Source organism: Eucalyptus grandis, chromosome 3, assembly GCF_016545825.1.
Source record: "Eucalyptus grandis isolate ANBG69807.140 chromosome 3, ASM1654582v1, whole genome shotgun sequence".
In the NCBI taxonomy this organism is placed as follows: domain Eukaryota; kingdom Viridiplantae; phylum Streptophyta; class Magnoliopsida; order Myrtales; family Myrtaceae; genus Eucalyptus; species Eucalyptus grandis.
Genome location: NC_052614.1, coordinates 53,904,772 through 53,929,541, shown reverse-complemented (window position 1 = coordinate 53,929,541; position 24,770 = coordinate 53,904,772). Strand labels below are relative to the sequence as shown.

The window sequence follows — 24,770 nt, the reverse complement described above, 5'->3', positions numbered from 1 at the left end:
TTCCACTAATCTAAAACTTAGAATCTACTCATTAAAACGGGTTTTTCAATTTTTGAAATCTGAAACTTACTCAGCATATATTAAACCTAGAACTAAATAGGTTCTCACTAGTCCAATTCTTAAATTTTAAGTTTTACTCTTGAATCATGTTGACCCTAAAATCAACTGCAAAAAATATGTGGGAGAATATGCTTTTTGTTATAAGCTTTTGGCGGTATTTCCCCGTCCGAGATTGTCTTAAAGTAGGCCCGTAAATTATCATGTACGTGTTTCGTGCCCGATGAAGTAGGGCAACAGACAACATTCAGGAGTTTCATTGGGTTTTCACATCGTACTGCCTGCTGTCTTATAGTGCTGAGTTTTTCCTTCGTTTACCTTTTTAAATTTCTTGTGAGTTTTGATAGTGTTTCGACGTGTTTCTAGTGAAGTTTTTGTCAGTTTATCATGCACGCGTTTCGTACTCGGTGAAGTGGGGCAACACAACGGAGGATTTGTCAAAGGAAGAAAGTTGCCACCTTTCAATTTGCTAATATTATGGATTTATTGGCATGATATAAGTTGTGATTGACTTTGAGTATCAATTCATGTGAATTTGATGCACGTGTTGTACAAATCTATAAAGTCGGTGAACTGTTGATGGATCAGGCCTAACCATATGAACTTTGCTGGATCCATATATGTATCAATTATCACAAATGGATATATATATTGTGGGGCAACTTTTAATTTATGGACAATCATGTCAACTAATGAGATTTTGATGAATGATTCTCTAAATGTTGCAATTTAAATAGTTGAGACTATAAACTATTTGACATGCGGCATTTCCAACGGTGTGGTATTGGTGAATGGTGGTTGATAATGCTGCCAAAATGTTCATGACTTGCTTCCTTGAAGCATTTGACCAACTGCCTTTTGGACTTCTGCTCCGCAAATTAGGCAATTCATATCTAACTGAAAGGGCCTAACCCATCATAATATTCTGACCTTTATCTCTCACTATATGATTGGAACGACCCCTAGCTAGGCCCACGACTTCCATTCGGCCTGCCTGGTTTTTAAATAAGTTCTAGCAAAATATCTGTAAAAGAAATAAAATAAAATAAAATAAAGGAGAAGAAGAGTCCAGGCCCAATAATACTTGGACCTGAAAAGTTTAAACAAACTCACCAACAATGTCAAAATAAGATCTGACTTTCTTTTTTCATGGATTTAGCTTGAATAATGAAATGTTCTTTCTTACTTTCAATAGAAATAAGGAAATGTTGTTAATATTAAGATTTAAATAAAGTTAGACACTATCTTCTCTTTTACTAGACCGACACACAGTTCATGTTGAAGTAGACCTATATATTACCTTTGGTTCTTGATTTTGAGCCCAATCTCGAACATAATTGAGTAAAGTCAAATTTATGAATATCTGATATATAATTCAAGCAAAGTTAAGTAAGAGGAAAGCATTTCGAATCATCAAACCCTCGTGACTTTGATCTTTTATTACTATGGGAGGATTTAAAGTAAGGGAAATGATATGGGAAATTTTTGAGGCAGTCGGTCACTGCTGAAGTTTCTTCCCCAGCTATGCCAAGGTCCAAGGCCCATCAGGGTTCATGTTGCTACGCAAATAGACACAAACGCAATGGATCATTGCATTATTATTGACAATAGAACATTATATTAGGCTGCCAATCTTGCCATTAGAGAGAGTTTCGGAGGAAAGCTGCTTTATAAACTCCACCACGACCATCACCGCATTGTCCGAGGCGAGGTCAGCGAAAGTGTCGGCCTCGTTCGACTCGGCAGACCCACCGCCGGCCAAGTCAGAGAGCGCCCTGATGGCGATGAAAGGCGTATTCTGCTGGTAACAGATTAGGGCGACCGATGCGCTCTCCATGTCCACAGGGCTCACATTGAACTTGTCGTAGATGAAGCTCCGGTAGGCGCTGTTGTCAAGGTAGATGCTGGCACTTATGCCTCTTTCAACGGTGCTTACACTCGGCGTGTAGTTTAAGCACGTGGTCACGCAAGGTTTCAATTTCAAGCCCTAAGGAGTGACATACATAAAAAATATGTGTGAATTAGACCCTTCATCATATATGATTAATTTGGATAGACAAGAAAGGTGGCCAAAATTTCTCTCTATTGAAGTATTGACTCATGAAACTCTACACGATTGTGATACTTTTCAAATAATGGTTCGAAATATCTAAAGCGGTGTTATTCAAGTGATAAGCAAGAATGATATTTTTGCTAAAGTCATTTAGTTACTCTTCATGTAAATAATGCCTTTCCATGTACTGATCTCATCTGACTTTCTTTTGGTTGAGTAAAACTCTTCCGAAAGCCCCAGAGGTCCCGGCACACTTTTTCCTGAGATTTGCCATATATTCACCTTCTAAATCAGTTTCAGTAAAGTTTTTCCAACATATATAGATACGACAGCAAATCCTAGAAAGCATCGAGCAGTAATACCTCAAGCTTCTTGGCCACTGCGAAGTAGGTGGAACCGACGGGGACCCAGAACTCGTGTTGTCTTTCTTCAGGAGTTCCTGTGACGGGAAACACTTCCTCCGGTTGATACCATATGTTGTTCAAGAGATTGTCGTGTGAAGCACAACCCGTGACGTTTGTAGTGTAATTCGCAAACCTCAAGTGCCCAAGCGTTCTCGTGTAGTCTCCGTTTGATTCCAATGTGAGTTCATCTTCTGGACCCTGCCCATATCTCTGTGCGTAGACCATTGTTTTGATATTTATCAGTGTGGATGACCGAATACTATATAGGACGGTTGGGATCTATATCAATAATTTGCAGTTACAATTGACTAAATGGACCACATTTGAAAATTGTCAAAAGATTTAGTGTTAATTGCATAATAAAAAAGTTCTGAACTCAACTAATCGCCGCACAATAACTTTAAATATTTTTGGATAATTTTCCCTAGTACACGCATGTTATGAAAGCCGCCCCATTGCTATTATTTTCTTAGAATATAAAAGCGTGCATGGTAGGCTTATGTACGTAATAGGGAAAAAAAAAAAAAAAAAACCAGTCTCTCTCCTAAGTGTGAACATCTCCATAAAAATGTCAATCTAATAGAACCACTTGCAACTTAGGAGGAAAAAACAAAGAATAACGAATCGCATCGACAGTTTCTTTCTCCTGTACTTCGAGAACCACTGTAGAGTTTCCCCCATAATTTCAAGGCAAAGAAAAAGAAAAGTCAAGTTACTCCCTTCACATCGAAGAATTGGGTGGATGAATCTAAAAATCGGGTTGATAAGTGGAAAACCTGCCAATTCCAAAGACCGGTATGTGCCCAATACTGGGGAATAGCGACGTCTCCGATGTGCAAATCGGGGTTAGCATTCCTAGCAATTCCGTAATGAATTACTCCCTCCACATTGAAGAAGCTTAGCAGAAGCTGCGTGGTGATGGCTGCGTTTATCTGCACCAGTTCATACGTACTTTCCCTCAATATCGCGACGCACGAGCGCATTAGTCGCAACCAAATTAAGCCGTTGTCGAAATATATTTTGAAAATTTGACAGGACAGGCACAATATTTTGAAGAAAACAGTAGCGGGACACATACCACACTCAGTCCTGTCATGACCAGTATGACTTTCCTCTCTTCGACTGTCCCGAATCGAAATCTTCTACCTTGGAGTCCGTCAAGGGATGGAGAAGTGTCAGGGATAAAGTGAAAGATTATTTCCTGAACGTTATTAGGGAAACTAACTATTTTACAATTCATTGTCAATCTACATCTCTTTGCTTCAATCCTTCCTTGTTACTTCATTTTCAGTGAAATTTTGTGGCCAAACATGCCCCAAAAAATTCAGCGTCTACTTTTTTCCCATATGTCTTTAAGAGTTATTAATTAACTAATGATATCTATGACAAAAAAAAAAAAAACCAATTAGAGGTGAGCATGTCGGACCGCCCAAACCGAGAATTGCCCGCATTGGACCAAACCGACCGATTTGATGTAGTACCCAAAAGGATCAGTCTGGTTCCCGATTCCATAAAAATGGAACCAGTGATTGTCAATCCGGTTCCCGATTCCGAGAGGGGGGACCGGACCAGACTAGACTAACTCTTTTTTAAAAATATATATTTTTTAATTTCTTAAAAATAGCAATAAATCCTAAAAATAGTAACAACTCTAGTATTTTCTTTAATTATTTATTGTTTTTGCTAAATTATTGGTTCCATGGGACCGGACCTTGGTCCTAGGACCGTCCAATCCAATTCCTGATCCCAAAATTGAAAATCGATCCTCTCGGTCCAAGTTCCCAGTTCCTAGATAGAATCGGACCAGACCGAAAGCCAATCACCCTCATGACCGATCCACACATTCATATTGGTAAACAAAGAGTCCATGTTTAAGTTCGACCAAGAAAACATTTTCCATGTTTTCTAGAAACTCTATAAATCAAGACAAAATGCACTGTTACCTGAGAAATCTATGATTTCAGCAGCGCTGTAGTTCGATGAATTAAGAAGTGGACCCATCTCGAAAAGATTGGGAATCACGATGCCGATGTAAGGGCCGTTCACGTTAGCTTTAGTTATCGCTTCCAAGGTCGCTGCTAGTAACGCGCCATTCACATCCCGCATATTGCTCACCACAATTACCGTAACAAAAAGAACCAGCCAGTGAGCAACCGCCATCTGCTTCTCTATATGGACTTGTTGAGTTCTTGGAGAAAATGGATCAAAGCTTTGAGGGTCTTGAATGCTTGAGAATCCAGCAGCTTTATATATATAGAACATAAGAGAACCGTTCTATGTGGATCAGCAGGTGGGGAAAGGAGGATCAGCAGGTGGGGAAAGGAAAGGAAGATCAGCACGTGGGTACCAATATGGATAGACTTTTTTATCTGATGAGGTGACGGACAAAAGCATGCGTAATGATCGATGGCCACGTGGAACCAATTGCAAGAAATATGCGGGAGAATATGCTTTTTGTTATAAGCTCTCTGCAGTATTTTAACGACATCCGTCCGCGATCGTCTGAAAAATAAGCCGGTAAATCATCATGCACTTGTTTCATTTGGTTTTCACATCGTGCTGCTTGCTTGCCGTCAAATGGGTGCCGGGCTTTTCCTTGTCTTGTCTTTTTTATTTCCTGTGAGTTTTGCTAGTGTTTTGACGCGTTTCTGGTGAAGTTTTTGTCGGTTTATCATGCACGAGTTTCACGCTTAGTGAAGTGGCGATAGAGCGAAGGATTTATCTATGGAAGAAAGGCCGACGTGTTTAAATTATGCAGTTGCATAAGAAACTTCAATCGGAGGTTCTAAATTATTGCTATTAGAAAAATGAACCCTTGAAGAGGAGCGATTGTAGGATATCTTTCATGACTTCATTCACCAGCGAACCAGCGAACCACATGAAAGGCGTCTGGCGGGAGATCAGAACCTTATGTTACACATGGTAAAAAAATGGGAATTGAGAGGTATAGAATATTGTGACCTATACCCTCAATGCTTTCTGCAAACCATACATCCGATCGGAGGCTATACGAAATGGACACTCAAATATATCTAAATATAAAAGCAGGTGATGTTTATACTTGTAACCCTTTAATCAAAACACTCCCTCCAATCCGAGATGAAGGAAAACATGACTAAGTCGTGAAAAAATTATAGCTCGACTATGACATTGTGTAGGGTACTTTCAAGGAAAAGAAAATATAATCTAACACACACATATACACACACGAGAGAGAGAATTGAACAATCCTGGTGGAGAATATGGAAGGGAAACCCGGATAGTCCTTAGTACATATGTTGGTAAAGGCTGAAGTGAATGGTAGATTTGATCACACAATTTTTGTCGCCGTTCAACTTTTAATTTCTCCACTTTTTGCAAAGCTGGCTGCAGTTCTCGGAAAGTGGTCAGGGATGGAAAGTGAATTGGATTCCCTACTTATAACTTTTTCACATTTCAAGAACCACTCATGTCGTCAGGGCTACAGACTATAAGATTAGTCTGCAAATAACTTTGACATATAGCAAGTGTTTAGATGAACAGGTCATATCTGATTGCTGAAAAGGAGGAATCCACATCGTCCACAAACTGATTTTGTGCATTAATTCTTCGATCTCCGCCATTATCAATGCATGGAAGGAACCCTGTATGCTTAAAAATTAATCGTTAGGAAAGAAATGGTACGGCTGTTAGACGTGGATCGGAGAAATGGGAAAGGAAGGAAGGAAGGCCAGTCTTGATTTTCTTTGGAATGTGGATTAATCCAAAGGGAACTCCGATGTCGATCACAAATCCCCCCATTGAAAGGAGAGATTCCTGCATGGCGAGGGTGACCACGGATCAGGATAGGAAGCCTACCCGCCGTGTTTTCCCCTTTATTTTTCTTTTAGACCAATAACCTAGTAACAAATACTGTGAATCAAAGCAACTAAGGTTTTACTGACCAAACCTTGTCCATTCATTCTCAAATTTTGATATGTTATTCCTAAGAATGTTTCCTACAGCTTTCATTAAGGGTTTGAAGTCCAATTCTAACTAGCTAATTACAGAAAATTCACGGAATCATCAAAGGTCATGCGTTTTATATGAAACAGTTTACTAATTATAAGAGAACTACTTCTACTCATTCAAAATCCAGCATCCAACATGCACAACCCAAACATCTCCAAGTCTATTGCACTCCACTAGACAACAACAGCACCATATGATATAGGTTAATGGACTTTCACTTGCCTCAAGCTCTTTAGTTCAATTTCAAGCAAAATAGGGGCTCGGTTCGGCGATGCGGCTCGACGGCGGAGAAGACAAGTGGCGTCAACAGCGGCAACTCGAGCACGGACGGAAGGCGGTCCTTCTCTTCCTTCCTCACGGCTCACACTTGTGTGCCTGCCTCTCTTGCTCGAACTCTCTCTCTCTGCTCAAGTTTCGCTCACTCTCTCTCTCTCTCTCACTCACTCAAAATTCTCATTCGGTTCTTCTCTCTCCTCCTCACTTCTCCGAGAGTTTTGTTCCTTGGTTTGCTGACTTTGAGAGTCAATTGCATGGAGTTCCTTCGGTGGCAACCAAGGCTGAAGACAGGTGGAGAGGGCGTGGCTTCCGCTCGGTTCCTCCTCCTCTGTGCGCTGGCCACCGAATGGGAGGCAACATGGCCGTTGCTGGGCATGCTTCGGTCAACCATTCCCTTCCTTGGTTGACTCATGTGTCGACCGAATGGAGAGAGATTGGGGCGGCATTGGACATGGACAAGTCCTCCTCTCCGCGCAGGCATGCATGTTCCTCAGTCGAATTCCACTTTTTTCGGCTCTCTAAAATAAATTGATCAAAATCCAAATTCTTTTCTTATTCCACGTACACTTAGGTGATCTATTTGGGTCGTGTCATCAAGAGAAATATGTACATAAATCGGCGGGGGTCTAACATCGGTGTCGACAGACGAAGTTCGATAATAAATTCATCAATCCACTATGTGTCGTCCTTTTCTGAAGTCGGCAGAATTACTTATGAGATTGGTCTCACCAATAATCTTAAGTAAAGGGATTCCGACAAGGCTATGATTTATTCGATGATCGGACCATACTAAACGTGACCCATCGGTCCAATGGTGATAACGAAACAATGTCCATACATGATACTAATGACTTAGTCTGATGATGCTTCCATCACCTAGTCATGGATCATGGCATATTCGAGGGTCGTCGAAATTTCCGGATGCCACATAATGCCCCTTGTTTAGCTGGAAAAGGAGTATGTTATGGCTGTGGACAACCTGGCCATATGTTGAGGGATTGCCCTCAAAGGCGACAAACTATACTGCCATCACAACAACAACCAATGACATCCAGTGGGGTTTCTATTAATTATGTCTCAAGTTTGAATATTTACAAGAAGCGATTCGCTAGAAAAGAAGAAATATAAAATAAAATAAAAGGTGAGGAAAGTTTCCTCTTTGCTGCGGAATCCTTTACGAAACAGAAAAGGAAAGCCGCGTGAAGCTTCTCCACGCGAAGAACTGAGAGAAAGGAGTCCGTGAATCCTGCACGTGAAGCTCTAAGGAAGAGGTGGGGCCCAAGGTCAAAAGTTTGACCTTGGGCACACACATATAAAAGCAAATATTATGCAAGTTTTCTTCTTTTAGCCTGGTACACGCCGTCGAAGGTCTACATAACGAAGCCGCGCATGTCCACGCCACTTGAAGAAGAGTTGTAAGATCTTGAAGCCTCGCCGTACGTAGAGTTTTATCGTGCGATAATTTTGTGCCGTGAGTTTATCTCCAAATGAGTTGTTTATTTATACACTTTGGGTTTGAGTTAAATTGGGGTTTGGGAAATACCGAGAGAGTGTTTGAGTGACTCGAGTGTGTAATCTCCTTGTATCGCTTGATTTATAGTAAAATTCACTGCTGCTCTCTCCATAGACGTAGGTCTTTACGACTGAACCACGTAAATCTAGTGTCCGATTTATTTTCCTTCTTCTGTCTATATTATTGTTCGATCGCTCGCTTAATCGCAACAAGTGGTATCAGAGCCAGGCTTGGCTGAGTTGAAGCGAATTGATGGCGACAGAAGAAGTAAAAGTAAGAATCAACAGATTTGATGGGAAGGATTTTAGTTTCTAGAAGATGCAGATTGAAGATTATCTTTACTAGATGAATATGCACTTACCTTTATCTGGGGAGAAACCAGAGACGATGAAGCAAGCTGATTGGGATTTTCTGGATAGACGAGCTATGGGTGTTATTCGGCTAACGTTAGCTCATAACGTCTCGTTTAACATCCTGAAGGAGAAGACCACTGCTGATTTGATGCAAGCCCTGTCGGATATGTACGAGAAGCCATCTGCAATCAACAAGGTTTGTTTGATGCGACGTCTGTTTAATTTGAAGATGAGAGAAGGTGCGTCGGTTGCAAATCATATCAATGAATTCAATGTGATTGTTAGTCAATTGAGTTCAGTTGAGATTGGTTTTGAAAATGAGGTACGTGCTTTGATTCTGTTATTCTCATTGCCTGATAATTGGAATACTACCGTTATCGCTGTTAGTAATTCCTTTGGATCAACAAGTTTGACGTTTGATGGGGTTCGAGATTTGATTCTGAGCGATGACATTCATAGAAGAGAATTCGGCGAACCTGTATTTGCTGCTTTAGTAGATGAAAATAGAGGAATATCTAAAATACGTGTAGGTAATGGTAGTACTAATATGAACAGACGTAATCAATCTAGGACTGTTAATGTTGTCTGTTGGAGCTGTGGCAAGAGGGGGCATCTTAGAAGGGATTGCCTTAAGTTAAGAATGAGAAAGGTAATGGAATTATAGTTAATTCTGCAGATAATGTTGCAGCTGTAGTAGATAATGTTGATTATGTCTTTTTATCACTGATTATTCATCGTTTGATGGATGGATTATGGATTCTGGTTGTTCTTTTCATGTCACACCAAATAGAAACTGGTTTATCACTTATCAGTGCACGGGTAGTGGTAAAGTCCAGTTAGGAACAACGCTAAATGCGATGTTGTGGGTGTTGGTGATGTTAAAATCAGAATGCATAATGGCATTGTGAGGACATTGACTGGAGTAAGACACGTTCCAGAATTGAAAAAAAACTTAATTTCCTTGGGTGCCATAGATTCAGCTGGTTGCAGATATTCTTCAAAAGGTGGAATTCTGAAGGTTGTTCGAGGTGCCTTGGTAATAATGAAAGGAATGAAGCACGAAGGCATGTATAAACTTCAAGGTAAGACAATGACAAATTTCACGCCGGAAACGTCGAATGCATCTGTTTGAGAGTCTTTTGATTGCTTGGGGAAGACCTTGGTGTTTGTGCCAAGGCACAAGTTTGATGTTGGTGTCGGGATCACGCAGTCAAGAGCTTTGATCGAGAGGGAGACTGGTAAGTCGATCAAGCACGTGCAGACTGACAATAGCATGGAGTTTTGCTCGGAGCTGGCAAATAAATTCTGCATGAAAGATGGCATAGTGAAACGCTACACTAGTGCCAGTAAATCACAACAATTTGCAGAATTGATGAGCAAAACATTACTAGAGATGACTCGAAAAATTATCTTTAGTGCTGGTATGGCTAGGAGATTTCTAGTTGATGTGCTAAGTACGAGAAGCTACCTAGTGAATAGATCCCCATCAACTGCTATTGAATGGCAGATTCCTGAAGAAGTGTGGTCAAGTAACGTTGCTGGTTATACTATTATTAGAATGTTTGGTTGCCCGTGTTATTTTCGAGTGAGTGACGGTAAGCTCGATGAGACGGCAATGTGCATATTCCATGGCTATACACCAGGTGAGCAAGGTGATCAGTTGTGGTGTTCAGATATAAATTCACCTGTTAATAGCAGAGAAGTTACTCTTGATGAGTCTCAAGTACTTCTGGCTAAGAGTTTTTTTGGCAGTGTTAATACGGATCTAGACGGTGTTCGGCTTGAGGTGGAGTTGCGACCAGAAACTCCCAAGGTAGCGTATATGGGTACTAGCAAAGCAATTGACACAGATGATGTTTGTAGCGAGGTGGAGCCTATAGAGCCAATGGTTGCTATAACTGCTGATATTGACAAGGTACATATTCGATCTCCTAATAGATATGGATGCGACAATGGTTTTGCTTTATCTGTGGTTGAGGAGATTGCGTCAGAAAATCCTTGCGGAGCAGTTAAAGGTGCATATGGAGTTGGTATTCTGATGAGGTCCTCGGTTATGGCGAAGTTCAAGCAAGGCTTGGACTTTGATAATATCTGTGGCGGTTGAGCCCATCGGGGGCTATAGGAAAGTAGCAGCAGAATTTGAATTTTTACGAAGCGATTGTAATTTGGCTCAAACGTCGAGCCAAGGTGGAGATTGTTAATTATGTCTCAAGTTTGAGTATTTACAAAAAGCGATTCGCTAGAAAAGAAGAAATATAAAATAAAATAAAAGGTGAGGAAAGTTTCCTCTTTGCTGCGGAATCCTTTATAGAATAGAAAAGGAAAGCCGCATGAAGCTTCTCCACGCGAAGAATCGAGAGAAAGGAGTCTGCGAATCCTGCACGTGAAGCTCTAAGGAGGAGGTGGGGCCCAAGGTCAAAAGTTTGACCTTGGGCACACATATATAAAAGCAAATATTACGCAGGTTTTCTTCTTTTAGCCTGGTACACGCCGTCGAAGGTCTGCATAACGAAGCCACGCACGTCCACGCCGCTTGAAGAAGAGTTGCAAGATCTCGAAGCCTCGTCGTACGTAGAGTTTTGTCGTGCGATAATTTTGTGCCGTGAGTTTATCTCCAAGTGAGTTGTTTATTTATAAACACTTTAGGTTTGGGGTTAAATTGGGGTTTGAGAAACACCGAGAGAGTGTTTGAGTGACTCGAGTGTGTAATCTCATTGTATCGTTTGATCTATAGTAAAATTCGCTGCTACTCTCCTCATGGACGTAGGTCTTTACGACTAAACCACGTAAATCTGGTGTCCAATTTATTTTTCTTCTTTTGTCTATATTATTGTTCGATCACTCGCTTAATCGCAACAGTTTCTACTCAAGATAATCGTCCTTTAGTTCAAGGACGAGTATATGCCATGATGTAGGAAGAAGCGGAGAACTCCAAGACCATTATCATAGGTACGGTCTCTTTACACGATCATTTAGCTTATGCCTTGTTCAATACAGGTGCAACGCATTCTTTCGTATCGGAGAGGTTCATGCGTATAGTAGGATTGATGCCTAAACCCCTAATGATGATTCTTAGTATATCCACCCCGATGAAACATGAAATGTTGTCCACTATGGGATGCAAGGAGTGTAGGATTGTCATAAGTGGACAAGAAGGAAGAATAGATTTAGCCGTATTAGATATTTGTGATTTCGATGCTATCATCGGAATGGATTGGCTTCATAAACAACGAGCCAAAATGGACTGCTATAGCAAGATAATCCAATTTAGTCCACCTATCGAAATCAACTATCAATTCATCGGAAATGGAGGAGGACCCTCAACACCTATGATTTTTGTAACAAAAGTTGTCCGACTCCTTAAGAAAGGTTGCCAAGGTTACTTAGCAACCGTAAAAATTAAGTCAGTTGAAGAATCAAAGTTGGACGATATCCCAGTGGTACGAGAGTTTCCTAATGTATTCCCTAAGGAGCTACTTGGATTATTGCCTGAAAGAGAGATAGAGTTCACTATTTAGCTGGTTCCAGGAACGGAACCTATTTCTAAAGCGTCGTACTGAATGTCTTTGGCGGAGCTTAAGGAGTTAAAGGTGCAATTATAAGAATTACTTGATAAGGGTTTTATATGCCCTAGTGCCTCACCTTGGGGTGCACTAGTCCTGTTCGTAAAAAAGAAAGATGGGTCGTTACATCTTTGTATCAACTACCGACAGTTGAATCGAGTTACCGTAAAAAACAAGTATCCCCTACCACAGATCGATGATTTATTCGATCAACTTCAAGGAGCGGCAGTATTTTCCAAGATTGATTTACGTTCGGGATATCACCAGTTGAGAATCAAGAAAGAAGATATTCCGAAGACAACCTTCAGAACTTGGTTTGGGCATTATGAATTTACCATTATGTCGTTCAATTTGACAAATGTCCCAGTAGCTTTCATGGATCTCATGAACCGAGCATTCTAGCCGTATTTGGATCACCTTTGTCATAGTATTTATTGACGACATTCTGGTTTATTCAAAGAATATGGCATAACATGAGCAACACTTGAGAATGGTGTTGCAAATGCTTCGAGGACACGCACTATATGCAATATTCAATAAGTGCAAGTTCTGGTTAAATTGCATGGTATTTCCGGCCCATGTGGTGACTAGTGAAGGGATATCAGTAGATCCTACTAAGGTGGAAATAGTAATAAATTGGCCAAGACCAACTATAGTTGCCGAAGTTCGGATTTTTCTTGGTTTGGCTAGGTACTACCGGAGATTCGTGGAACAATTCTCTAGTATTGCTGCTTCCCTCACTCAATTATTAAGGAAGGATGTGAAGTTCGAGTAGACGGATAAATGTGAATGGAGTTTTTAAGAATTAAAACGGAGACTTACAACGGCTCTTGTACTCGCATTTCCGTTTGGATCAAGAGGTTTTGAAATATATGGTGATGCCTCGCATAAAGGACTTAATTGCATGTTAATGCAGTATGGTAAAGTTGTGGCATATGTGTCTAGGCAATTAAAGCCCTACAAGTTGAATTACCCAACTCATGACTAGTTGCAATTATTTTCACTTTGAAGATTTGGCAACACTATCTTTCCAGAGAAAAGTTTGTGATATACACCAACCATCAAAGCTTGAAGTATTTATTCTCCCAAAAGGAGTTGAATATGCGGCAAAGGCGATGGATGGAACTTTTGAAGGATTATGATTGTGAATTATTATAACATCTTGGCAAAGCAAATCAAGTTGCCGACGCCCTTAGCCGTAAGTCCTCTCTTGTAGAAATAATGGCTCAAGAATGGAGTCTCCTAGAAGAAGTTCGAGATTCTGACTTGAAGTTCGAGATAAGACGACTTGCGGGTTTGCTGGCTACACTTAGAATTGAGCCATAAATAATACATAAGATAAAATAAAATTACAGCAAATTGATCTGGAGATTCAAAGGCTTCGGAAACAAGCCATGGACAAGAAAGGAAGTGATTTTTGCATTGCAAGAGACGAAACCGTGAAATTCCATGAGCATTGGTGCATACCTAATCATGATAAGCTCAAGGAAGAAATTATGGCGGAAGCGCACTGAAGTAATTACAATATCCACCCTAGTAATATGAAGATGTACCAGAACCTTTGATAAAACTACTAGTGGTATGGCATGAAGACGGACGTTGCTAAGTATGTTGCCATGGGACATCCAGATTTTCGGGTTATGATTTCGATTAGATAAATTGGGCATTTCATCGACACGACTACAGTGTTTTTCTCTGAGTTGGCCACTCACGAGATAACTAGACTAATTAGGTAAGCAATTAAGAGCTTTAAGGCAGATAGACTTGAGAATTCGACCAGGAATTAACTTCTTGGCCGTGCTCATCTTTAGAGATCATTACGGCACAGTTAAAAATCGTATTAAGATCAGAGATATGTCGGTTCGACCAAAATGAATGATCGATCGTGGGTGACTCCACTAAATTGGAAAATTCTCATCGATCGGCACTAATTTGATTTTATTGTCGTTTTGGTACTCTGTGTCCGTATTTGAATCCTCTAGATTTTCACGACAATCGAGAGTCGCCAATGTGTCGAGTGGGTTCATCGTGGCTCGAAGAAAATTGACTACGGGTCATTTGTCCTAAAAAGTTCTGAAAACTACTTGGTAGCCTAAGTCACACTAAAAACGTGCCCGAGTAAAATTAACTGCCAATTTGAGTCTAATTTCATAAATTGAAGATTTTGTCTTATCACAATAAAATTTAAGAACGACAACTCAGTCTCAGAAGATTTTTCAGAGATTTCGAAATTTTTATGGAAAATCGAATCGGATGCTGCGGAAAATTAGCGAAAATTTGGACAAGCTCAATTAAAGGAAATTGGGACTTCCGAGCCAAGTCTTTAAGTGTTAGGGACTTGCAGAAAATTTTTCCGTATTTTCTTTCATCGAAATTGGACCTCGATTTGGTGATTTGAGTGAGGAATTGAAGTTAATATTGGTGAAATTCGGATTAAGGCAAAGGCAGCAATTTTGAGCTTCAATTTGGTTTATTTGTGAATATTAAGGTTGGAAAGAAATGGGGAACAAGCAATAAATGGGATGGCTAAGGCTTGATGATTATGAGGATAAGGGCTTGACTTTTTGCTCCCCCTCTCCTCTCTTTCCTCTCTCGGACGCATGCTTTTTCTCCACCTGCTTCTGTCGATCTTTTCATTTGCCTTCCCTCGAGCCATCCCACTTTCTTCTTCAGTGTAGACTCATCCCCCTCAAACTTTCACCCCCACGCCCACCAATTTCTCCAGTTACTCTCTTCTTCAACCCGTGAGACCGCAACTCACGAACCGAGCGTGCTTCAACCACAATTCCTTTTCACGCCGCAAGCTCATGGTCAACAAACTAGCCATGAAATCCACCGAAGTTGCATTTTTGACCACTGAATCCTCTCCTTCTCTGCTTCGGTTTGCCAACGTCTGCTGCCACTGCATCAATCGAAGTAGCCTCATCACCAAGCGGCCACATCTAGCAACTTCGGCCACCTGCCGCGTGCTCCATCAGCATACATCTCTGTCGAAATCACCCTCCTCGAGCAGTCCACGTTTACCTCAGCTTCACCGACTTCTCTGCCAGCTTGCTTCCACTTTGTGCAGCCCATTCCACCGCTAGCAGCCATCCACTTCCTTCGGTCTTCACTCCAAGCTGCCACGGTGTCGAGGTCCATCGAAGCTTCAATCAACCTTGCATCTTCTTAGGCGGTTTGTTGACCCAGCAAATCCATCGAGAGGTCGCTTTTGCCATCATCTGCCACACGTGCCTTCATCCACCGAGACTACAGCCACTTCACGGTCAACAAATCAGCATCGGAGACCACCACAATTGATAGCCCTCAGCTCCACACGGCCAACGTCCAGCTACCCAAAGACTCCAATCAGTCTTCAATTGTCGAGGCCCAACGACGGCCTTTGCTGCTCCTTCGCCCGGCCCAAAAACTTCATGCAAGCCAACCCATGAAGTTCAGCAACCTTGGTCTAAAGATTTAGCAATTCAGCCCACCTGAAGCTTGCATCAATTCGGCCCAGTAGTTAGGCCATTTGCAGCCCGTAGCTTCAGCCCATTAATTTTAGTTTTAGGCCCAATCCAGCAGTCTTCAACCCATTTGAAGTTCAACCCAGCTTTGAAGCCCAGCAAATTTAGTAGTTCAGCCCATCTTGGGCTCGTGAAGTAGGCCTAGTCCATAGCCAAGTCCAAGCCCGCGGGTGTCGTCGCGAGCCCAAGTTCGGCCGCTGTTGCATCATTATCGCGGTGTTCTGGTCTTCACTTTGCCAAGTGAGTTTTGCTCACTAATGCCTGATATTGCTAGTATAAACACCTAGAGGGGGGGTGAATAGGCGCACAAACAATTTATCGATATACGGAAGCAATTCTTAACAAATTGAAATACGATCAAGGTAGAAAGAGAGAAATTGGAACACAGGATTTATAGTGGTTCAGATTTTCCAAGCCTACGTCCACTCTTCCGCACCGACAGCCCCACCAGCTGGATTTCACTATGATCAAAAGAGTAGTTACAGCACAGCTTTGCCTTGATTCCACAGCGTAGATGTACTACCACACCTCCTCAAGGTCTCTCACAAATATAGACTCTCTTTTGTATACAAGTATTCGCTCAAAGGATTTATCTAAACAATTAGGAGCTTCAGACTTTGGAATTCTTCTATCGCGCACTCCTTGAACAACTAAGGACGTCTTCCTTATATACTCCTTTATGCCATCATACCCGTTGGCACTTACCAAAGGAATTCCTCCAATCTACCCGTTGGACGGAATCAATTAGGAAGATCGTTCGAGCTATTAAAGGAACGTGTTGATAGCCCATCAATCCTGTTCGCCCATACAATCAGGATCTCGGTTTCCATAAGTAGAACCTTCCAATAATATTTAGACAATCATCGAATCTTTGGTCATTGAATCAAACTTGATCAATCAAAGGATTCGATATGTCTTCTCCAGCCACGAGATCTTCTTCAGATGATAAGGTTAAATCCTGAACAAAACATCCAGTTCGGGAATAACCTTTCTTCAACGGATCGAGACTATCAATGAGGATAGACTTTGAGTCTGAGCCTGCATTTGTCCAGGAAGTCTTCGGACTTTAACTACCGTAGTCCGCAGCACCTTCAGACTAGACTAATGGAAACGTTTTGTCAACTTCAAAACTCTTCACGAGGATTTCTCCAACAATGCCTTCTTAGTTTTCTAATTATACTTAAATGTTGATTAATGCTAGTTAAGTGTAATTAGGTGGTTAAATTAGAATGGATTAGCGATTATTAGTTAATTGCATTGCATATTAGTTAGGTGGTTAGTGTACTTAGATAGAGAATTGCCTATAGTATTTATTGGATACTTCTTGGGATTTTTCCCGACCCTTATCAAGTGTTAATTAGGCAATTCGGGCATAAATGGAATTTTTAGGAAGTAAATATTAATTTTCGAAATTAATTATTTAATTATTTCTTTTCCGGAAATTCAACTAGGATGGCCAATGACCGGGATTTTATGTTGATGATCGTGGTGCAATCTATTTATTTAATTGAGCTTTATGTTGTGCTAAATTGGAATTATTGTATTTATTTATTTAATTTTTGAAATTAATTATTTAATTAATTATTTTCCAGAAATTCAACCGGGATGGCCGGTGATCGGAATATTTTGTTGATTGTTGTGGTGCAATCCGTTTATTTAATTAAGTTTTGATTTGTATGGAACTGATTAAATTGTGAATTTCTATGATATATTCCTATTGAGTTGATTTTAGATTATTTGATTGAGAAATAATTGGGTATCAGTTGTTAGTATCAATAGTAGACTTGTGAACTATAAAGAAAGGCATTGTTTCATAGTGGAATCATGGTAGAAAGTAAATCACCTGGAGAAGGGTAAGTTGGCTCAGTGATTAAGTATTAGCATCTAAAAAGATACGTGGGCTCGGTAATTTGATGCATTACTTCGGAGAATGGACGTGGTCTTAATAAGTACATTTGGCATCTAAAAGGACACGTGGGCTCGGTAATTTGATGCATTACTTCGGAGAATGCACGTGGTCTCAATGAGTACATTTTGCATCTTGAAGAGACACATGGGCTCAATGACTTGATGCATCGCCTTAGAGAATGCACGTGAGCTCACTGATTCAGTATGGCATCTTAAAGAGACACATGGGCTCAGTGACCTGATGCATCACCTTGGAGAATGCACGTGGGCTCGATGAGTACATATGTCATCTTGAAGAATGCATGTAGGCTCGGTAACTAGATATTCCACATTGGAAATTGTACTTGGGTTCAATGAGTAGGTAGGTCGTCTTAGAAAAGGCACGTAGGCTCGAAGACTTGGTACATCATCCTGGAGAAAGCACGTGGGCTTGACGACTAGATATTCCATCGTGCAGAAAATATAATATTGATTGAAATGACCAATGAATGGTCCGATTGACATGTAATCGACTAAATCGATTTGATTGATATTTCGATCTTTTGTGATTGCTTGGGTGCCTATTTAATATGTGCTAATATGCAGGTGGAATCTAAGGCCAAGGTAAGTCATCTAACTCATGTTGTGCATGAGTGCTAGTATGAACACCTAGAGGGGGGTGAATAGGTGTATAAAATAAATCTTGGCAAGTATATGCAGAATAAAATAAACTTCAAACAAAGGAGTTAGGGAAGAGAATAAGAACACGGAAATTATAGTGGTTCGGCTTAATCCAAGCCTACGTCCACTCTCCCATGCTAACAACCTTCTTGGCTGGATTCCACTATGCAATCAACAAGAGATTACAACTTTGAGTGCAAACACTTAGTAGATCACACTATCTCACTAAGTCACTCTTTTGGTATTTCTCTCACGATTACAAACGTTTAAGCTCTCCAAAGACAAGTGTATGAGCGAAGGTCGCTCGGACTTTGGAATTATAAATTCTACGCTCTATCTCTTACTTGCTCATCGGTCCTTCATCTTCTTAAATACTCATCCACTTCCAAACTAGCTGTTGGACAGCATCCCGGAGAATCGTCTTCCAATATACCCATTGGACAGCTTTGTATTTAGAAGATTTTGTAGCCGTTGAGTGACAAAGGTAAAATCCCAAATTGATTCCGATCGCCCATACAAACGGAATCTTGGTTTCCATAAGTAAAGCTTCTTCGTATAAAAAGTTCTTGTCTTCAAGATCCAATCGTCAATCAATTAGATTGAATCAATCAAATCAATATTGATGTGGAATCCAAACCAGATCACTAGCCGTTATATGATTGGGCTTGAATTATGTTATGTCGAATCTGGATATAAAGTTTGATAGCAATAGACTTTATAATCTGAGTCTGAGTGCGATAGACTTTGTAATCTGAGTTTGAACATATTTTGCTTCTGAACAGATTTTAGCTTTAAGGTCTATACCCAGTTCAGCTTCAGCATAGAGTCCGTCTTCTAGTTCAGCTTCAGCATAGAGTCCGTCTTCTAGTTCAGCTTCAGCATAGAGTCTGTCTTCTGGTTCATCATTCATGTTCAGTCTGTAATTAGTCAGAGTTGACAAACTTCTGATATAGAACAGACTTTGACACTAAAGTCTAGCGGTCTTCAGACTTTGACAATATCATTTACATGTTCTATCATCTGCATGGTCTATTACTTAACCATTAAACATGTTAGTAGCATTTGATTTATTTTGTCATCTTCAAAACATCATAAGGGATTTCCCTAACAATCTCCCCCTTTTTGATGATGACAAAACAATCTCTGAATAAGCAGATTTGTAAACATACTTTTAAAGATATTAATTTAAATCAAAGGATATCAGAAGATAGCAAATAGATTTGGCATAACAATATATAGAAAAATAATCACAGCTCAATATTATGCCATATATAATATCAATCAATCAACACATATGCATATTCATATCTTCTCCCCCTTTTTGTCATAATCAAAAAGTGATAATAATGGATTCACGTAGAGAATGATAACAAATATGTCTTGCATAATTTCTAAAGATCAGCTTTTATAAAGCAAGTCGAATATTAAAGATATACAATATAGCTCACTTCGATCATATATATATCAGCAAATATCCAATAAAAATCACGGATGCATCATGAAATTCACGTACCTTTTTTGTCATAATAAAATGATAATATCAATACAAGATTTACCTTTCATTCCATCCATAATATGACACATTTTTTAGACAAAAGGTAATAAAAAATGCACTAACCGGATTTTTTAGAACAAATTCTGACACATTTACCTTTCATTCCATCCATAATAAGATCACGATCAATTCAAAAAGATTTTTCCATAATTGATCAAAGCTCCCCCTCAATTTGTTGCCTTTTTGAGATGATCATGATTCTTTCATTTTTCTTGGATTTGCTTTCTCCCCCTATGATCACAACAATATTTGCGAATAGAAATAATTGTTGCTTGTTGAACAATTTTTTTTTTTCAGTATTTCCTTTGTAGCAACAACATCTGCAATGATCACTTGCATTTTGAATTTCGAGGCAAAAATTTATTTTCTTTAACTAAGCTCATCTCGAATTCAACCTGCATAAACTTAACAAACTTTTTCCACAAATAATATCCACGTAATATATAATACCCTTTCTTCAAATAAAAAATTGAATAGTATAAAATTATCAATTATTAAAATTCAGAACTACTCAACCTTTTGTACGATGCATAAGGGATTTCCTCAATAAGCAAAAATTTTGCACAAGAAAGGGAATTTTCGATCTTCCAAAAGATAGTATGGAATATTCATAATTTTCAGGTCGAGCTTTCCAAAATTCATATGGAAGATTCTATTGATACCTGCAAATTCTTGTATAATAGATAATCATCTTTGCAAAAATGTCACATAATATTTTCTTTCGATTTGCGGATCAAACTTGCTAGATATAATATATCTTCTAAGAATATAGCAAGAATATCCATGAATATGCCTTAATATCTTTCAAGATCAAAGAGATTTCCTTGAGCATAAATTTCAGACATGCATTTTGCAAAAGGAAAATAGATATTTCTGTCACGTGCTAAAATTGCAATATCTTATATTTATGACAAAAGATATTTGCAATATAATAAATAATCATCCAAAATCAGAATAAATGCACGTAGAGATTTGCAAAGTAGGATGAAAAATATTCTAATCATTACCAATCTTCGTAGGAGATATTTTCAGATTGTACCAAAATTTGCGTAGATTCACGATCGTTCTTCCTTTATAGAATTTCCTGCAATCAACTCATTTTATTTTTGGTATCCATCAATTTGGATCCTTCCATGACGTTAGAGCAAAATATATAATCTCCAAATATTCTTTCTTAATTCATCATAACAGAGTACTCAAAGAAAGAATATTATGCATAATGATATTTTGAAAAATAAATTCTCACTTAGTCATGGTACGATAAAAACATAGAGAATGAAATCTTTGAATATCTAAGAATATCTTGCATCATCACGTAAAACAGATTTTCACTTTGCAAAATATGATTAAATTTGAGAGTATAAAATTAAACCAAATAAATTCATTTGTCTTTAAGCATGATATCAAAAATGATCGCATGTATCAAATTAAAGCTTGTCACAAAAACAAATCATGTGATTCTTTCTTCAATAAAGCAAAATATGATCATTATAAAATCTCAATCAACCAAAGATATATCAAATATCAAGCATAATGAGAAATAAAAATATATACATTTCTTACCAAACTCTCTTTCTTCTTTCTTCTTTATATCCTGCAAAAATAACTCATCTCGATTTCCTCATCGGATTCTGAGTCTGTGTCCGAGTCAGACTTTGATTCTGAGTCTGTGCCTGAATCAGACTTAGATTCTGAATGTGCCATTAAGCATAAATTTCCTTGCTCATCATCTTCTTTTATTGTTCTTTTCTGGCCATTCTGCTTGTATTTTCTTCTTCCACTGAATTTGCTTCCTTTTCTACTCAACTTTTGAATTTCTCAATCATAAAAGCAAGTTCTTCGTCGTCCATGTCATTTTCTGAGTCTGTTTCATCAAAAACAGCATTAGATATTAAAGCAATGGACTTCTTACCTTTGGGATCTTCATCGTTGAGTTGCTCCACTTCATAAGATTGAAGAGTGCCAATCAATTCATCAACGGAAAGTGGCAGAATCCTCTGAGTCTCCCGGATTGAGATCTTAACATGATTCCATTCTTTTGAGAGACCTCGCAAGAGTTTGTTGACCTTCATCGGGGTAGAAATTTGCTGACCTTGATATGCTAAACCATTTACAATTTCCGTAAAACAGCTAAACATATCTCCAATCGACTCTCCTTGCTTCATCTTGAAAGATTCATATTTGCCGAGCAGGAAGTTTACTTTTGTCTCTTTTACACGATCAGTCCCTTCATATGTAACATGAAGTCTATCCCAAACTTCTTTTGCTAATTCACATGAAGAGATTCTATTATATTCAACAGGAGACAATGCACAATATAAAGAATAAATAGCTTTTGCATCAAGTGCTTCTCTTTTGGACATCTCCATCCAAGACATAGGAGCGGGGGGTTTGGTTTCTTTGTCTTTGCCATTCTTATTTGATGTAGACGCAGCAATGGGATTGATTCCTCTTTCCACAACATCCCATTGCAAGGGATCTCTGGATCTTAGGAATGCTTTCATTTTGTTCTTGTCGCGACCCAATTTTTTTCGGGTGTGAACCACCTAGGGTTTGGCTAATGGATTGTTAAGCCTAAACTTAACTCGGGCTCTCCCAAGCCCATACCAATTCGCGACTTTCGGTTCAAGTTCTTAACATGCAAATTTTTTAATTCGGAGTCGCCACTAATCTATTTTTGGTGGGTCGATTAGAAACCCAAGTAAAGTAATAGGAGTTTTACTTTACTCCTACGAACCAGAGACTATGGGTACGGGGACTTGGTTACGCTAGATTTCTCTAATGCCCTTTCGGTACCTTTCTCTTTTATCTTGAAAAAATTGTTTGGCAAGCCGCTAGAATTGATTTTAAATTTAATTCTCTAACATGCGAGGCGGTCATACGGGTGCGCAATCCATCAATTTAACACCCAAGAAAGCAAATAGAAAATGCAGGACTTACCTCGTAGCAACGAAAGCATCTGCAATGTTAATTCAAAATCCACATCAACAACCCTAGATATGGTTTCTAATTAACACGCAATTCCTTTTTTATTTTTATTTTCACTTAATTAATGAAATCATGCAATATGCAATGCAATATTAACTAAATGACCTAATTCTAATGACATGCAATTTCTAATTAAATGGTCCTAGCACCAATCACTAAATGGCATGCATTTCATGAATCTAATTCTAAATGACATGGGCATAATATATTTTTTGTGTTTTCTTAATAATAATTCCTAATTAAAAATTGCTAACAATAAAAATCTAACTAAAGTAAGATATTGTCTATTTTAAGTTAGGAAATAGACTGATCCGAATCCTATCTTAACTTATAAATTTATCTCGACATGCAATTTAATTCCAAGATATTATCTAACCCAGATATCATCTAAACATGCATTCTAATATAATTAAAAAGGTATCTAACTATTCTATCATGCAATTCTACATAGGAAATTAAATATAATCTACATGATATGCAAATGCAATCTTTTTTTTGTATTTTCGAGATAAATAAAGCAATTAAAAGAGAAGCACAAAAATCATTCAGAATCATCACACATCGTCCGAATTAGGAAACAATATCTAAATCAAACTTGATTATTTCGCTAATAAAATCGATAAATTGATCTTAAGCCTTAAAGATCAAGATATCAATATTATTCCCGCGTAATTAATTATTCCATCTAAAGCCTTATAGATGGAATAAAAAATCAGTATGCGGTTGCGAACTAGGAAATAAATCCTAATTGAAAGTTATGTTTATCACTCATGGATATGAAACTAGATATAAATAGACATATATTTAGGTAATAAAATCTCCAAATATACTAGAGATATGCATCTTACCTAATTTGATGATATTCTTCCCAAATTTGGACCAAGTGCAATCGGATCGGGATTGAGACCAGCTTCTCGACGGCGAACGGCGGCAAGCATTATGTGCATGGCGATGAAGCACGGCTCCACGGTGCTTGGCTCGATCGAAACCTGCACAGAATAAGTTCTTTCTTTTTCTGTTTTAGCAAAAACTCTCCCGCGGACAAATGCACGGGATTCCGCAGCGTGGCTACATGCGGCGGAGTTGTCCAAAGATTGGTTTGCCGAAGTCAAGCATACAAGTAAAGGGTTGACCCTCAACGAGTTGCTCACGGTGGGATTATGTGTGCACGTGTTCCTTGGACAACATTCAGAACTATCCGGGAGTGCTTCTTCGTGGAGTGCTCCTTTATTCAATATCCGTGGCCTTTATTTTCCTTTCAAGTGATGGTAGCCCAGAACTCTCCAAGTAATCCAAGTGATAACGGAAAAAGTGAGGCCGGTTCGGACGTAAAAGAAACTTCGAACCGAGGACCCTCCACTTTGACAGGCCAAGCATTGCAGATTGACAGCACCAACTTATTTGCCGATGGGGGATTCGTCGTCGTCGCCGACCGCCTCTTCGTTCAGAGCTCTGTATCTACCGTAGGCGTAGCCGGGCTTGTGAATTTCTGGGGCTCCTGAAGTCACGACGGCCGAAGCAGCAGCTTCTCGGTGTGATTGTTGCGAGGCTATTGGTTGGTATGGGTGTCGCTCGTCGTTGGGGGATCAGCGGCCTGGACTCACGGTGGATCAACAATGGATCGGCAGCCGCTTTGAGGACTTGAGGAATCCCTAGAATTTGTTCCTTCTTGTGTCTTTTTCGTAAAGGGCGCTACGAGATGGATTGAACGGGGCTAGGCCGAGAATGGTCTTCTTCTTTGCGTGTGTCTATGGCAAGTGCCAAGTTTGTGCTCTCCATTGTGCCGAATGTTGACCCCAGAGAAGTCCTCCAAGTGCTGCCGCTCGGGACCTTGAAGACCCCCTCTCTCTCGGCTCTCACTAACCTAGATTCTGTCGCAGTGTGTTTTCAATTCTCCCCCTCCCTCCAAAGAGAGTCCTCCTCCCTTGGCTTTTATACTCGCTT

At 39.5% G+C, this 24,770-nt stretch overlaps 1 protein-coding gene across 1 annotated transcript; it reads right to left on the bottom strand.

The window, feature by feature from the left end:
• Positions 1-1,460: 1,460 nt before the first annotated feature.
• LOC104437769 (bark storage protein A) lies at positions 1,461-4,763 on the bottom strand. The gene is made up of 5 exons (XM_010050795.3): positions 4,458-4,763; positions 3,593-3,660; positions 3,291-3,446; positions 2,473-2,724; positions 1,461-2,044 (listed from the first exon to the last, which is right to left on the bottom strand). The coding sequence occupies exons 1-5, from the start codon at positions 4,672-4,674 to the stop codon at positions 1,673-1,675; spliced, it is 1,065 nt and encodes a 354-aa protein (XP_010049097.2). The 5' UTR covers positions 4,675-4,763; the 3' UTR covers positions 1,461-1,672.
• Between the last annotated feature and the right edge of the window lie 20,007 nt (positions 4,764-24,770).

Excerpts from the sequence above, each read along its gene's own strand:
- LOC104437769 (XM_010050795.3), bottom strand. The coding sequence starts at position 4,674 with ATGGCGGTTGCTCACTGGCTGGTTCTTTTTGTTACGGTAATTGTGGTG. Across the intron at positions 3,447-3,592 it reads TCATGACAGGACTGAGTGTG|ATAAACGCAGCCATCACCAC; the intron begins GTATGTGTCCCG and ends GAACTGGTGCAG. Across the intron at positions 2,725-3,290 it reads CCGGTCTTTGGAATTGGCAG|AGATATGGGCAGGGTCCAGA; the intron begins GTTTTCCACTTA and ends GTCTACGCACAG.